The sequence below is a fragment of the Ambystoma mexicanum genome, chromosome 14 (genome assembly GCF_040938575.1).
Source record: "Ambystoma mexicanum isolate Mex_15411 chromosome 14, UKY_AmexF1_1, whole genome shotgun sequence".
Classification (NCBI taxonomy): domain Eukaryota; kingdom Metazoa; phylum Chordata; class Amphibia; order Caudata; family Ambystomatidae; genus Ambystoma; species Ambystoma mexicanum.
In genome coordinates, this window is record NC_090940.1 from 27803851 (window position 1) to 27820341 (window position 16491).

Consider the following 16491-nt stretch of genomic DNA (forward strand, 5'->3'; position numbering starts at 1 on the left):
AGGGATTGGGTGAAGGGAAACCCCATGATGGGGCTCTGACCTGCTCCCCTACTGCCCTAGCTATCCACCAGGAGACACAAAGGAATGGCTTACTGCAGAGGGTCTGGAGAAACCCCTGTACAGCACCTCCAGTGGTCTCATCATTAAGGATGCAGACCTGATAGCAAGAGAAACTCTGCTAGCAGGAGGATAGCTCAGGGCCAACGTTCTCGCCTTGGAAGCAAGGCGACATGGAGCAACACAGGTTCGATCCCCGGCTACGCACTTAGAAACCTCTGGTTATTAAACCTCTGGTTATTTAAGCACGTCATAAATGACCTATATCATATCAAATTGGTCAACATAAATGACATGCTCAAACCCACAGCAAAAGAAAATATTACTATCCCAAATTGGTCACAGTCATTTTAAATTAGATATATCGGCCAACACCAAAAAACATTCCATAGGAGCTGTAAACATCATCTTGAAGCCCCAACATTCCATGTCAATCAGCACAAGGAGAGATGCACAGTGGATGGCAGTGGCCATGCAACAGTGGTTTTATCCTGGAAGTGGCTCAGGTAGGGTTGCTTTAGGGACTGCCACTGGAGAATTAATATGGTTTTTCTTTTGTGCTGCAACCATAATGTCCCTTTAACACATTATTTCACTGAACATATATATATATACATGCCTTGTTTCGTACCCAAACGAAATGAATAATGCATCTTGAAATTAAATACAACATAGTCATGTCAGCCTAGGCTGCAAAAATCCTAATCAAAGTACTGGACTGTACCACCAATGACGAATGATTTCATTTCGACCTACCTGAATTGTTAACATACGGAAACGGTCTTGCTGACTTAGTCAGAAGTCTCTCAATGCTAGGCCCATAAAAAATGCTGTCAATTGGGAAAGGGCTTGCAAAGAGACGCATGCTTACGATACCAGCTACAATTTAACTAAGGGAGCAACATAAAGGTGGGGATCAGTTATGCAATTACCAAATAAATGGGTCTACTTTTTGGAAACACTAGGTCAACTGTCTCCAGAATGTTGAGATCAAGCAACACTGAAGCCTCCCCATCACCCCACCAGTGCCACACGGCTAGGGACCAAACTGACCTTGCTCCAGAAGCCACATGAGAATTTACAATCACCAACCATTCCTCTGGCTAAATTTTCCAACACTGAACTTACTCATCGGACCCTCATCAAGAATCCAAGCAGCGGCAGGTGAAGTGGGTAAACTCCCAGGGCATGTATTGCTTTACTCTGGTTCACAGCTGAAGGATCATTTGTCTCAAAGAACACTTCCCACAATACAAGCTTCACAGGGATAAACACCATTCTAAAAAAAAAAGCACCATTACCTTTCAAACCAGGATTTTATGCTATGCACAAACGATTCTCCTGGATACACCTGGTGATCTTGAAGATACTCAAGAACGTTCAAGAGCTTGAGATTGAAGTGCTCATCGCTGAGCGTCTGACCAGCATCAAAGAAGGCCTGCAGCGTGTCAAGGTGGGGCATAAGGCCGTCCCTCAGCATTTCAGAGTACAAGGCCCAGGCAACGTCTGCATTTTGGTGAAGCAGAGCTCCTTGGATGCAATCCCCATAGTTTCTCCTGGATGGGGTCATTGTTTTCTTTACCAACTCCAGAAGGGAAAGGCTCTCTTGCCAGCGATCCAACCGGCTGAACGCTTTGATAAAGAGACTGTAGGCACCAGTTTCCAGAGACTTGAAGCGTGCCCTCATGATATCATATACATCCGAGATCTCTGCGGTCTGCTGCTGGTAAACACACAGTGTCAGATACTTAAGGAGCAGCTTATACTCGATTCCACCACTTTCCTTGGCAGCAAAAGCCAGAAGGGACTTGGCCACATTGATATCACTGTTGGAGGCGATCATCTGGTCCATCATCCGATTTTCAAAGAAGCTAGGCTTGAAGGATTCGTCGCGCAGCTTCTCCCACTCCTCTGCTGGGAGAGGGTGCGTGGGCACCAGCAATCCCTTGAGCCTGGTGTGGCGTGCATCATGGCCACGGTCCTGCTCTGCTATATGATGCAGCTGTTCCGAGCGCCTCTTGGATGCTCCGGCAGAGAAGACCGAGAAAGCTTGTGGGTTTGCATTCACAGATTTTATTTTGTTGGCAGCTCCATCAGCCAAAGTATACGTTTCTTCGTCTTTGGCAGCTGGGAATTTGGAGGATGTGGTGAAAGAGGCATATATGCGACAAAAGGGGCCAAAAGTAGCCTGCATCGGTCTATGCCCTCTAGGACAGGGCGAGAAACCTCTGATCAAGGCCTGGAGCAGGGCCTGGGCGCCAGGGCAGAGCTGCCGGGGCAATGCCATCTTAATGCAAAAGTCGCAGAGTTAGACAGAGCTTTAACAAGGGTCATAGGCTGGTTGAAGTCACGGATGATGGCAGGGTGGCAGTCATGAGCCACACACAGGCAGGTCTCTGATAAGGCGTCAGAGTTGTCTTATTCGGGATACAGACCATGGAAAGGTCACACTTAGTGTATTGGCGATGTCATGACTCATAGAAAGGGCACAGGTGGTGAGGCATTTAAAGAGGTCACCCACAAGACAATTATTTCTCTTCAACTGATAATTGTATGCTTATCCTACTCTGTGCCTCTGAACGTTCAGGACACACGAACAGGAAGCTAAAATGCTGCATCTGTGTCCAGGGCGTTTATTGTACCAAACAGCCCCTGCGGGCTGATCTCGTTAGTCACCGACAGGCCAGAGTCTATATGTGCCTCTTAAGGGCTAGGATGCTTCTAGGCACTGTCTGGTGAAGGAGTCACAAGCGGGGCAGGCAGAGCATTGGAATCCTCGATGCTATGCAGGCCATGACACTGCCTAGCGCCCTGAGGCCCGCAGCTCTCCGCGGAAGCCTAAACGCAGGAACCGCTTTGAGCCACAACACTTGTCGCCGGGACCATACACTGTGGACTAGAAGGACACTTTCCAACCATGATCTGAAGTTTAGGGCCTGCAGAGTGACGTCCTTCCGTCGCTACCGGAAGTAGGTTTGCGGCTCATCGTCGCAGCAGTTGCTTAAAGAATGGTTTCGGGAAGTGATAGCTTTGCGCAGTCCACTACAGAATAAAGAACTGTGACTTAATAACAGCAGAGCAAAGAGTTACTAACATAATTAGTTCTCTCCGTTCTCCTGGAATATAACTTTTCACGTGTGTTTCTGTCTAAAGAGGAGGCGGATGGATCCCGTTCCAAGATGGCTGCCACTCTCCCGGTCAGCTCCTTCTCTCGTGACTATGCGGCCTGGCCCGCAGCGAGTGGCGGCCATCTTGGAGTGGGGGAGCCCCCTCTGGTGTGAGGTACAGGGGGAGATAATGAGTCCTCTGTCGATGTCCATGGCCGCGCTCCCAGTAACTGCAGCGAGCTGAGGCCCTAGCAACGGTGCCCACCCCGCCCCCGGAGCCGGCTGGGGCCCTCCCGGGTCCCCGCAGCCATGGACTGGAAGCAGAGCCTGCGGAAACGGCTGGAGGGAGAGGGGCGGCCCGGTGAGTGCCCCTGCAGCGCTGGGCGGCGAGGACTCGCTGCTCATGGGTCCCTGTGCTGCTCATCGGCAGTGGGGGAGGGGAGGGGGTTGAGTCTCAGGTCTCTGGGGGGTGCAGAGCCCCTCCGGGCAGTAGCTGTCCCCTGGCAGCCCCTTGCTGACAGAGGATTCATAGCTCCAGCGCTATTAACCTTTTCTTTATCTGCATGTTAATGTGTGCCCAGTGCCAGGCACACCAGCCGCCCTAGGGCCCAAAGGGCACCTGTGCCCGGAAAGACTCGAGCTGCGCCTCACTTCTGCCCAAGGCGGGTGGCTGGCACAGCCGCTTCTTGATTTTATTTATTTATTGTGCATTTGTAAGGCTCTTATTATACATCAAGAAATGGCCTTTCGAAGTGCCCATGAAGCCACATGTTCCTGTTCTATGCGTGCGCGAGATTATTCCTGTGACGGCGCCTTGATGCCCCCAGACTGCGTGGGCGCTTTAAACATGCACATAAATAAATAAATAAATGCAGGATGGCCCTCCCGGCGGCACGGTCCATGCAGAGCAGCCAATGATGGCCACGTGCCTAGTCCAGGCTGTCTAGACTAGGACCATGAAGGAGCCCGGCTAGTCCAGGGGCAACAGCACTCCAGTGGATAAGGATGAAATCATCCAGCAGCGCTTCTCGCGCCACTTCTGAGAGAACCTGGCATTGTGTTACAGTGCATACTGCAGCTCGGGGATGCTCTGTGGGACCGAAACCCCATTAAGTTGTGTTTCCTGCGCGAAAAACGAGGGTTCAGGAGGAGAGACTAAAACTGCATCTTTAATAAATCATCATTCCATTTTATTCTTATTTCATAGAAAAGCATTCACTAAAACATGAAATCTAGAATTCCATTCATTCATTCGCAATCCATATCAACATTCTTAAACTCGGACTCAATTCATCAGTAAGGAGCATTTTTGTGCAGGTGAGGGCCTATATAAAACTTCATACAGATAGCGGAACTTCTAACTTATACTTTTCTGACTCTGAGTGGTGTAACCACTCTTGCTATTTTTATAGGCCCTCTCTTGCACAAACATGCTCCTTACTGATGAAATGAGTCCAAGTTTAAGAATTTTGATATTGAGATTGATTGCGAATGAATGAATGGAATTCTAGATTTAATAATGTTTTAGTGAATGGTTCTGTATGATGATTTTTTATGAAATAACAATAAAATAGAATTATGATTTATTAAAGATGCAGTTTTAGTCTCTCCTCCTGAACCCTAGTTTTACGCGCAGGAAACACACCATTAATGGCGTTTTGGTCCCACAGGGCATCACACTTGTTTAATATATAATAGAACTAACCCCAGATGTCCGTGAATTAGGGGTTTCCCGCCATTTGGTTCAGGCTCGTATGAACGCCGCACATGGGGGAAGAGCTAATAGAACTAACCCCAATGTCCGTGAATTAGGGGTTTCCCGCCATTTGGCTCAGGCTCGTATGAACGCCGCACATGGGGGAAGAGCTAATAGAACTAACCCCCGATGTCCGTGAATTAGGGGTTTCCCGCCATTTGGTTCAGGCTCGTATGAACGCCGCACATGGGGGAAGAGCTAATAGAACTAACCCCAATGTCCGTGAATTAGGGGTTTCCCGCCATTTGGCTCAGGCTCGTATGAACGCCGAACATGGGGGAAGAGCTAATAGAACTAACCCCAGAGGTCCGTGAATTAGGGGTTTCCCGCCATTTGGCTCAGGCTCGTATGAACGCCGCACAGGGGGGGGAGAGCTAATAGAACTAACCCCAGAGGTCCGTGAATTAGGGGTTTCCCGCCATTTGGCTCAGGCTCGTATGAACGCAGCACAGGGGGGGGAAGAGCTAATAGAACTAACCCCCGATGTCAGTGAATTAGGGGTTTCCCGCCATTTGGTTCAGGCTCGTATGAACGCCGCACATGGGGGAAGAGCTAATAGAACTAACCCCAGAGGTCCGTGAATTAGGGGTTTCCCGCCATTTGGCTCAGGCTCGTATGAACGCCGCACATGGGGGAAGAGCTAATAGAACTAACCCCAGAGGTCCGTGAATTAGGGGTTTCCCGCCATTTGGTTCAGGCTCGTATGAACGCCGCACATGGGGGAAGAGCTAATAGAACTAACCCCAATGTCCGTGAATTAGGGGTTTCCCGCCATTTGGCTCAGGCTCGTATGAACGCCGCACAGGGGGGGGAAGAGCTAATAGAACTAACCCCAGAGGTCCGTGAATTAGGGGTTTCCCGCCATTTGGCTCAGGCTCGTATGAACGCCACACATGGGGGAAGAGCTAATAGAACTAACCCCAATGTCCGTGAATTAGGGGTTTCCCGCCATTTGGCTCAGGCTCGTATGAACGCCGCACAGGGGGGGAAGAGCTAATAGAACTAACCCCAGAGGTCCGTGAATTAGGGGTTTCCCGCCATTTGGCTCAGGCTCGTATGAACGCCGCACAGGGGGGGGAGAGCTAATAGAACTAACCCCAGAGGTCCGTGAATTAGGGGTTTCCCGCCATTTGGCTCAGGCTCGTATGAACGCAGCACAGGGGGGGGAAGAGCTAATAGAACTAACCCCCGATGTCCGTGAATTAGGGGTTTCCCGCCATTTGGTTCAGGCTCGTATGAACGCCGCACATGGGGGAAGAGCTAATAGAACTAACCCCAGAGGTCCGTGAATTAGGGGTTTCCCGCCATTTGGCTCAGGCTCGTATGAACGCCGCACAGGGGGGGGAAGAGCTAATAGAACTAACCCCCGATGTCCGTGAATTAGGGGTTTCCCGCCATTTGGCTCAGGCTCGTATGAACGCCGCACATGGGGGAAGAGCTAATAGAACTAACCCCAGAGGTCCGCGAATTAGGGGTTTCCCGCCATTTGGTTCAGGCTCGTATGAACGCCGCACATGGGGGAAGAGCTAATAGAACTAACCCCAATGTCCGTGAATTAGGGGTTTCCCGCCATTTGGCTCAGGCTCGTATGAACGCCGCACGGGGGGGGAAGAGCTAATAGAACTAACCCCAGAGGTCCGTGAATTAGGGGTTTCCCGCCATTTGGCTCAGGCTCGTATGAACGCCGCACATGGGGGAAGAGCTAATAGAACTAACCCCAATGTCCGTGAATTAGGGGTTTCCCGCCATTTGGCTCAGGCTCGTATGAACGCCGCACATGGGGGAAGAGCTAATAGAACTAACCCCAGATGTCCGTGAATTAGGGGTTTCCCGCCATTTGGCTCAGGCTCGTATGAACGCCGCACATGGGGGAAGATCTAATAGAACTAACCCCAGAGGTCCGTGAATTAGGGGTTTCCCGCCATTTGGCTCAGGCTCGTATGAACGCCGCACAGGGGGGGAAGAGCTAATAGAACTAACCCCAGATGTCCGTGAATTAGGGGTTTCCCGCCATTTGGTTCAGGCTCGTATGAACGCCGCACATGGGGGAAGAGCTAATAGAACTAACCCCCGATGTCCGTGAATTAGGGGTTTCCCGCCATTTGGCTCAGGCTCGTATGAACGCCGCACAGGGGGGGAAGAGCTAATAGAACTAACCCCAGATGTCCGTGAATTAGGGGTTTCCCGCCATTTGGCTCAGGCTCGTATGAACGCCGCACAGGGGGGGAAGAGCTAATAGAACTAACCCCAGATGTCCGTGAATTAGGGGTTTCCCGCCATTTAGCTCAGGCTCGTATGAACGCCGCACAGGGGGGGAAGAGCTAATAGAACTAACCCCAGATGTCCGTGAATTAGGGGTTTCCCGCCATTTGGCTCAGGCTCGTATGAACGCCGCACAGGGGGGGAAGAGCTAATAGAACTAACCCCAGATGTCCGTGAATTAGGGGTTTCCCGCCATTTGGCTCAGGCTCGTATGAACGCCGCACATGGGGGAAGAGCTAATAGAACTAACCCCCGATGTCCGTGAATTAGGGGTTTCCCGCCATTTGGCTCAGGCTCGTATGAACGCCGCAAATGGGGGAAGAGCTAATAGAACTAACCCCAGAGGTCCGTGAATTAGGGGTTTCCCGCCATTTGGCTCAGGCTCGTATGAACGCCGCACATGGGGGAAGAGCTAATAGAACTAACCCCAGAGGTCCGTGAATTAGGGGTTTCCCGCCATTTGGCTCAGGCTCGTATGAACGCAGCACATGGGGGAAGAGCTAATAGAACTAACCCCAGATGTCCGTGAATTAGGGGTTTCCCGCCATTTGGCTCAGGCTCGTATGAACGCCGCACATGGGGGAAGAGCTAATAGAACTAACCCCAGATGTCCGTGAATTAGGGGTTTCCCGCCATTTGGTTCAGGCTCGTATGAACGCCGCACATGGGGGAAGAGCTAATAGAACTAACCCCAGATGTCCGTGAATTAGGGGTTTCCCGCCATTTGGTTCAGGCTCGTATGAACGCCGCACATGGGGGAAGAGCTAATAGAACTAACCCCCGATGTCCGTGAATTAGGGGTTTCCCGCCATTTGGTTCAGGCTCGTATGAACGCCGCACATGGGGGAAGAGCTAATAGAACTAACCCCAGATGTCCGTGAATTAGGGGTTTCCCGCCATTTGGTTCAGGCTCGTATGAACGCCGCACATGGGGGAAGAGCTAATAGAACTAACCCCTGATGTCCGTGAATTAGGGGTTTCCCGCCATTTGGCTCAGGCTCGTATGAACGCCGCACATGGGGGAAGAGCTAATAGAACTAACCCCAGATGTCCGTGAATTAGGGGTTTCCCGCCATTTGGCTCAGGCTCGTATGAACGCCGCACATGGGGGAAGAGCTAATAGAACTAACCCCGATGTCCGTGAATTAGGGGTTTCCCGCCATTTGGTTCAGGCTCGTATGAACGCCGCACATGGGGGAAGAGCTAATAGAACTAACCCCAGATGTCCGTGAATTAGGGGTTTCCCGCCATTTGGTTCAGGCTCGTATGAACGCCGCACATGGGGGAAGAGCTAATAGAACTAACCCCAGATGTCCGTGAATTAGGGGTTTCCCGCCATTTGGTTCAGGCTCGTATGAACGCCGCACATGGGGGAAGAGCTAATAGAACTAACCCCCGATGTCCGTGAATTAGGGGTTTCCCGCCATTTGGTTCAGGCTCGTATGAACGCCGCACATGGGGGAAGAGCTAATAGAACTAACCCCCGATGTCCGTGAATTAGGGGTTTCCCGCCATTTGGTTCAGGCTCGTATGAACGCCGCACATGGGGGAAGAGCTAATAGAACTAACCCCAGATGTCCGTGAATTAGGGGTTTCCCGCCATTTGGTTCAGGCTCGTATGAACGCCGCACATGGGGGAAGAGCTAATAGAACTAACCCCAGAGGTCCGTGAATTAGGGGTTTCCCGCCATTTGGCTCAGGCTCGTATGAACGCCGCACATGGGGGAAGAGCTAATAGAACTAACCCCAGAGGTCCGTGAATTAGGGGTTTCCCGCCATTTGGCTCAGGCTCGTATGAACGCCGCACATGGGGGAAGAGCTAATAGAACTAACCCCAGATGTCCGTGAATTAGGGGTTTCCCGCCATTTGGCTCAGGCTCGTATGAACGCCGCACATGGGGGAAGAGCTAATAGAACTAACCCCAGATGTCCGTGAATTAGGGGTTTCCCGCCATTTGGCTCAGGCTCGTATGAACGCCGCACATGGGGGAAGAGCTAATAGAACTAACCCCAGAGGTCCGTGAATTAGGGGTTTCCCGCCATTTGGCTCAGGCTCGTATGAACGCCGCACATGGGGAAGAGCTAATAGAACTAACCCCAGATGTCCGTGAATTAGGGGTTTCCCGCCATTTGGTTCAGGCTCATATGAACGCCGCACAGGGGGGGAAGAGCTAATAGAACTAACCCCAGAGGTCCGTGAATTAGGGGTTTCCCGCCATTTGGCTCAGGCTCGTATGAACGCCGCACATGGGGGAAGAGCTAATAGAACTAACCCCAGAGGTCCGTGAATTAGGGGTTTCCCGCCATTTGGCTCAGGCTCGTATGAACGCCGCACATGGGGGAAGAGCTAATAGAACTAACCCCAGAGGTCCGTGAATTAGGGGTTTCCCGCCATTTGGCTCAGGCTCGTATGAACGCCGCACATGGGGGAAGAGCTAATAGAACTAACCCCAGATGTCCGTGAATTAGGGGTTTCCCGCCATTTGGCTCAGGCTCGTATGAACGCCGCACATGGGGGAAGAGCTAATAGAACTAACCCCAGATGTCCGTGAATTAGGGGTTTCCCGCCATTTGGCTCAGGCTCGTATGAACGCCGCACATGGGGGAAGAGCTAATAGAACTAACCCCAGAGGTCCGTGAATTAGGGGTTTCCCGCCATTTGGCTCAGGCTCGTATGAACGCCGCACATGGGGAAGAGCTAATAGAACTAACCCCAGATGTCCGTGAATTAGGGGTTTCCCGCCATTTGGTTCAGGCTCATATGAACGCCGCACATGGGGGAAGAGCTAATAGAACTAACCCCAGAGGTCCGTGAATTAGGGGTTTCCCGCCATTTGGCTCAGGCTCGTATGAACGCCGCACATGGGGAAGAGCTAATAGAACTAACCCCAGATGTCCGTGAATTAGGGGTTTCCCGCCATTTGGTTCAGGCTCATATGAACGCCGCACAGGGGGGGAAGAGCTAATAGAACTAACCCCAGAGGTCCGTGAATTAGGGGTTTCCCGCCATTTGGCTCAGGCTCGTATGAACGCCGCACATGGGGGAAGAGCTAATAGAACTAACCCCAGATGTCCGTGAATTAGGGGTTTCCCGCCATTTGGCTCAGGCTCGTATGAACGCCGCACAGGGGGGGGAAGAGCTAATAGAACTAACCCCAGAGGTCCGTGAATTAGGGGTTTCCCGCCATTTGGCTCAGGCTCGTATGAACGCCGCACATGGGGGAAGAGCTAATAGAACTAACCCCAGATGTCCGTGAATTAGGGGTTTCCCGCCATTTGGTTCAGGCTCGTATGAACGCCGCACATGGGGGAAGAGCTAATAGAACTAACCCCAATGTCCGTGAATTAGGGGTTTCCCGCCATTTGGTTCAGGCTCATATGAACGCCGCACAGGGGGGGGAAGAGCTAATAGAACTAACCCCAGAGGTCCGTGAATTAGGGGTTTCCCGCCATTTGGCTCAGGCTCGTATGAACGCCGCACATGGGGGAAGAGCTAATAGAACTAACCCCAGATGTCCGTGAATTAGGGGTTTCCCGCCATTTGGCTCAGGCTCGTATGAACGCCGCACAGGGGGGGGAAGAGCTAATAGAACTAACCCCAGAGGTCCGTGAATTAGGGGTTTCCCGCCATTTGGCTCAGGCTCGTATGAACGCCGCACATGGGGGAAGAGCTAATAGAACTAACCCCAGATGTCCGTGAATTAGGGGTTTCCCGCCATTTGGTTCAGGCTCGTATGAACGCCGCACATGGGGGAAGAGCTAATAGAACTAACCCCAATGTCCGTGAATTAGGGGTTTCCCGCCATTTGGCTCAGGCTCGTATGAACGCCGCACATGGGGGAAGAGCTAAAGTCATCGGGTGTAGAAGGGCATGCAGTAAGAATCATTTCTTTAGTGTTGGTACATTACTGAGGTATCAATCATGGTTTCAATTAACTGTCACTCAATTTATGGTGTAGAGAGGCTGACTTGGGGAAAGGAAAGGCATATGGATATTGAAAAAGACATGTTCAACACTGCGTGTATGGCTGAAGTAGTTTATGGCCATGTTTGCTACAAGGCTTCGCAAGCTGGTGGCCCACTGGGAGTTCCACAATTTCACAAATGAAGAAGCCGGTTCGGCTTCGTATTCTAGGTGGATGCCTGTCCTCGTCATTTTGAAAAAAAAATACACAGGGAGCCTCATTCACTAGCACTCATGATGGCAAGAGCAGAAGCGAGGGCTGAAGCACAAGCCACGCACAGAAGCCAGCACGGATCGTAAAGGTAAACCCATGTATTGCATTTCTCATTCAGTGCAAAATACTTATGAAGCAACTGTAAGGAAGTATCCATCTAGAGGAAAATGTTGCAGATGCGGGTTGCCTTTTCCGCATGAAGAGAATGTGAAGTGTTATTCCTGCCTTGGGACTAAAATGCAGTAACTGTGAAGGGGGAAACCATCTGGCAGACGTGTGCAACTCCATACCTGCCAAGCTTGATTTAAGCGTCAGAAAATAACTTCTAAGTCGCGTTTACTACGTGACGGCAGACCCATGTGTCACCGCCTTCCTCTGGCAACAGTGGCCGTGAAGATGTCTTCATGTCAGACCTGGATGTCTAACACGCTTAATCGGCCATAGGCCTCAGAGCACACAATCAACTGAGACAGGACAAACGGCACAAGCGAACAAGTAGTCTGAGGGGGCGACATTTATCAGGGTCGATGCAGGAGGGCTGGTTTGCCCCTCAAATAATTATTAATGATGCAGATTAATCAGGGTCAAGATGAAACGGGTGGGTCTTAACTCCCTTCTTGAACTCTGCAATGGACTTAGCCTGTCTCAGATGAGTGGGGAGTTTATTCCAGGCCTGGGGGGTTTGGACATCAAATCCAGTCCCGCCAAAGCCTATATAGGTTGTATAAGCTTTGTAGGATCATTGGAACGTAAAGTGCGAGTCACTGTATATGCAGATAGTCAGAAACATACTGGGGGGCATCAGCGTGACAGCACTTCTAGGTAAGAGTAAGCATTTTGTGTGTAACACGCTGTTTCACAGGGAGCCGGTGAAGTTCCTGTCTGGCTGTAGAGACATGATCTCAGCGGGAGAGACCAAAAATGGCTCTGGCTGCATTGTTTTGTATAACCTGCCGAGTATGCAGGTTACCTATTGCGGTGCCTGCCAAGAGGCTATTGCCATAATCGAGACGTGAATTGTGCTGTTGCAAGCAATGCCATATTCTGCAAAGAAATGCAGTGACGGATGTGATTAAAAGTTTGGAAATGGAACTACATGAGGCCATAACTTGGGCAAAATGCAGCTTCATAGCAAGTTTGGAAATGGAACTACATGAGGCCTTATCTTAGGCAACATGCAGCTTCATAGCAAGTTCGGCATCCAATGTGATGCCCTGGGTCTTCACTGACCTAGCAACTTTAATTTTGATGTCTGCGATGGCAAAAGCATCGTAGTTGGTGTTAAGTGTTTTAAATGTATTGCTGGATGCAATCATCAAGAATTAAGTTTGTTTTGGTGTTCACCGCCAGTGGGCTTGTAGCCATCCATACCTGAATTGATTTATAGATGGAATTAATGATGTTAGTGTCCTTGATGTAATCTCTAAATAGTTAACTGTTGACCTGGGTGGTCATCCACCTCATTGGTAAATTGGAGACCCAGGTCATGAAGGGGGGTGATATATGAAATAATGTGGGGGAGATGAAGGAACCCTGTGGCACTCTGCATGTAACGGGTACAGGGTGGGAGCAAGCAACGTCCACGGACACACAGGCATATCTGTGGCCCAGGAAAGACGCAATCCATTGAGTGGCCAGACGAGAACACAGTGCCTGTTTGTACAATCAAGTAAAATGCAGTGGAGCGCTGCTTTACCTCTGTCCACAATGCCAGCCACACTTGACCTGAGATCGAGGAGAGCCGTTTCAGTCCCATGTTTGGCCCAAAAGCCTGATTGCTTGATATTAAGAAGAGGATTACTCTCCAAGTGTTCTTGGAGATGAACATATGCTACTTGATCGAGTATTTTGAGCAGAAAAGGCACTGTAGTTTTTTGCTTTGAGGATCGAGGGTGCTAATATACTTGTCGGTGACCATCCTATAAAAATGTGTCATAGTCACGGAAGCAACATTAAATATCGTGTGTCTCTGAATTTTAAAAAAAATGGCACCTCTACTGACGCTCCTTCTGAACTGTGTCTTTCAGTGGGCTGCAAAGGTCCAGTAATAAATACTGGCCAATTCAAACGATTCTCCACTACAAAGAAAGGAAGTTACAATTCGAAGTTCACGCCCTTCAAAGCCAGGTCCCTGGGAGCAGTCTTATAGGTCTGTTCACAGCCATTACATTAAACATCGCAGCTGTTGTCGGGAGTGCCCACGTCAGGGTTGTGTGGAGCAAAGGAAAGCTCAGACTCCATTTCCCAACAGGCATATGATATGGGCATGCCCGCAGCTAGAGGAGGTCAGCACCCCCGGCACAGGTGCTTGTGATAGAGCACTGGAGGCACACATACTTTCAACGTGTGTTTGGAGCCATGGACAGGCCGCAGTGGTGAAGAGCATGTGTTCGGTGACACAGGGCTGTTGAGGTTGAAGGCAGGAGCAGTCCGCTCCATTGACTGTGTTGTGAAGCAACCGGTCGCAGCGGTGAGCGGGGGGCTTGGCTGGCTGGTCGGAACACTTGCCAGCGGACTACCGTGCTATGGTTGAATACGAAATGACTGAGGAAGAAATAACCAAAAGTTATTCTTTCGAAAATAACTTTTGTTTTTTCCTCCCGTGGTCATTTTGGACAACCCTTGCCCCCCCCCACTCCACCCAACCTCCTTACTTACTTTCTGGTGGCTCACAGCGAAATGCGCAGCAACCTAGACATCCCTCTGTGACGCACATGGAAGGGAACTTATTAATAAAACATGTTTAACTTGTCTCCCGCTTTCCTTTTTATGGAAGCGGTGGACATCCCTGCTCTCCATGATCAACATTTTTAGGTTTTTACTTTTTTTTTCTATGCCGTATTTGGCATTTTCTTTTCACTTTTTTTTTTTCTTCTCATTTTAAATGGATACCCTTGCCAGCGGCAAGATTGGAGCCGCTCATTACCACTTGAAGACCTACAGCCTCTGGACTCGCACACAGGTCCAGAGGCAGCAGATAAGTGGTGCATGTAAGGAAGGCATTGTGATCAGAAGCCCAACAGACACAAGGAGTACGATCCAATAGTGTTTCTTGAACAGTATATGGATGAGAAAAACACCTAATCTAAGATGGGAGCAAGCCACAACTATCAAAATAAAGAAAACGCTGTCCGGTGTTGTGTCAAAACAAAATGGCCTATACTAATAAAGCTATTGCTAAATCCCTACTCTATATAACAAAAGGGTGTGGGACAATGATATGTATAACAAACAGTGTAATGCAAATTAAAATCTCCAAAAGGGTTTTGGTAGTTCATGACTGCTGAACTAATACACTGCCTTCCCCACGTTGCATCACGGGACAAGGGGGAACAGTGGCATGACTGTGAGCACCCCTTGAGTCTAAAGGCGTCAGGAAGCCTTCTCTTCTGAAAAGGCAGGATCCCTCGCATCAATGTCTTTTGCCTGGCAGCACAAGACTTTCCCCAAGCTCCCACTATGCGCAATTCCCCTCTTCTGCGGCTTTCTCGTTATACCCCTTCGTTGGGTTCACCTTCGTCTTTACTCCACTGTTCAGTTACTTTATCAAAATGCAGGATTCACTTTCCCTTGCTCTCGCTGGCATCCCTCCGTCAGGGATCACTGTAGCCTACACAGTTCAATAACTATACCAGTTCTACTAGCTTATAGCATTCAGGAATTGTTAATGTCCTTTTAAACTAATATTTGGTTCACTTTCACCAGTTCACTCCAGTCCCCCTCCTCTGGGCTCAGACCTTCCTCTGTAGGCAGTTCTGGTTTCCCTCGATCGGGTGTGAGCCTTCAAACCGCCAGCATCACACTTGTTTCTTTGCAATCTCTCATGCTTTCACATTTACGTCCTTGCCAGTTCGATGCAGAGACTTCCGATAGGCGATCCTGTCTTGCTGGGACACTCTGTTATATTGTAGCCAGTGCATTTGTTCTTCACAATCAAGCTTCTGTTTCTTACAGCTGCCGTCCTACATGCAACCCACAATTCTGGATACAGTTCAAAGGTTTATACCGGCCTACTCTCCCAAGGCCCTCTGGTATCTGCAGTTCCTTTCACTTCTTTATCAAAGACTTTCAACTGTATGAGGGGGGGGCTTTTACACTATAGGTTCCATGGGCTGCGCTCTCTTAGAGGGAAAGCCTCCTTGTAAAGGAGCCACACCATCTGTGTGCTTACAGTCTGGCTGCAGTGGGTTCCCGATGGGCATCTGCTGAAGCTGTATGCCAAAGGATTGTATACCAATTATTCCAGGTTCAGCAAGGCATGGCCTCCTCCCTAAATGATGTACTAAAATTAATAAGGACATAACTTCTTTTTCAATGGTCGTTGGTGGTTCTAGGTAATGCAGGAATGAACTTTAGTAAGGACAAGTTCAAAATGCATAGAGAAGAAATTGAGCACCTACAGAGAGGGGTGGGGAGTGGAGCCTGGGAGAGATCTAATAGTCACCTGCACCCAAGAACAAGGAACAGTGATCATCCTTCTTTGAAATGGCTGAATAGTATGTCAGTTTCATACCCAATTATTCAGATTCAACATGCAGTATGCGAAAACCTACCAGGAAAGGGGTCACCTGTAGTTGGGATAAAGGCTGTAAGGGTGAGTTTAATGAAGTAAAGTGTGCTTTGGCTAGGGCACATGCATTATAAAACCTCAAATCGAGTAGGAGGAGCATACAATTGATGCCAGCACAAAGAGTTGGGTGGCGTCCTCATTCAGAAGGGAAGCAGTGAAGGAATTTGCCATAGCTTTCACTTCAAGGGTATTGAAGGCAATAGAGTTGAACTACTCCACCATTGATAAGTAACTCCTGCTTTCAAGTGGGCTGTTGAGAGGTGAAAGTCTCTAGGTTCGAGCTACGATGGGCCCATAAACCGCTAAGTGAGATTAAAACCAACAAGGGGTTATAAAAAGGAATCGTTCTGATTTAGAGAATGAGTCGCCAGTCTACAAGAATATTCCAGATATTTTTAATACCAACAAGGGGCACAGTCGGGCAGCCAAGAGTTTCTCTAGATTACCCGATGCAAAGGAAGAAGGCAGTCCTGAAGAGGAAGATCAGGTTCTAGCTATAGAACAGGAGGTGGTGTCCAAGGGGGAACAGGAGGCTGCAATGCAGAATGAGGAGTCCCTTAA

General features: G+C 49.7%; 2 protein-coding genes across 3 annotated transcripts in view; one reads left to right on the forward strand and one right to left on the reverse strand.

The window, feature by feature from the left end:
• The window catches only part of PRORP (protein only RNase P catalytic subunit), a 206862-nt gene extending 203826 nt beyond the window's left edge, over positions 1-3036 (reverse strand). The window contains exon 1 of the mRNA XM_069638445.1: positions 1359-3036. Within this exon, the coding sequence (XP_069494546.1) occupies positions 1359-2344 (986 nt within the window). The 5' untranslated portion in view covers positions 2345-3036. The remainder of the gene's footprint in view (positions 1-1358) is intronic.
• Positions 3037-3292: 256 nt separating this feature from the next.
• The window catches only part of PPP2R3C (protein phosphatase 2 regulatory subunit B''gamma), a 150675-nt gene continuing 137476 nt past the window's right edge, over positions 3293-16491 (forward strand). The window contains exon 1 of one of the 2 annotated variants that reach the window (XM_069638446.1): positions 3293-3525. In XM_069638446.1, coding sequence (XP_069494547.1) covers positions 3474-3525 — 52 coding nt within the window. In that variant the 5' untranslated portion in view covers positions 3293-3473. The remainder of the gene's footprint in view (positions 3526-16491) is intronic. The other variant, XM_069638447.1, reaches the window with a different exon arrangement.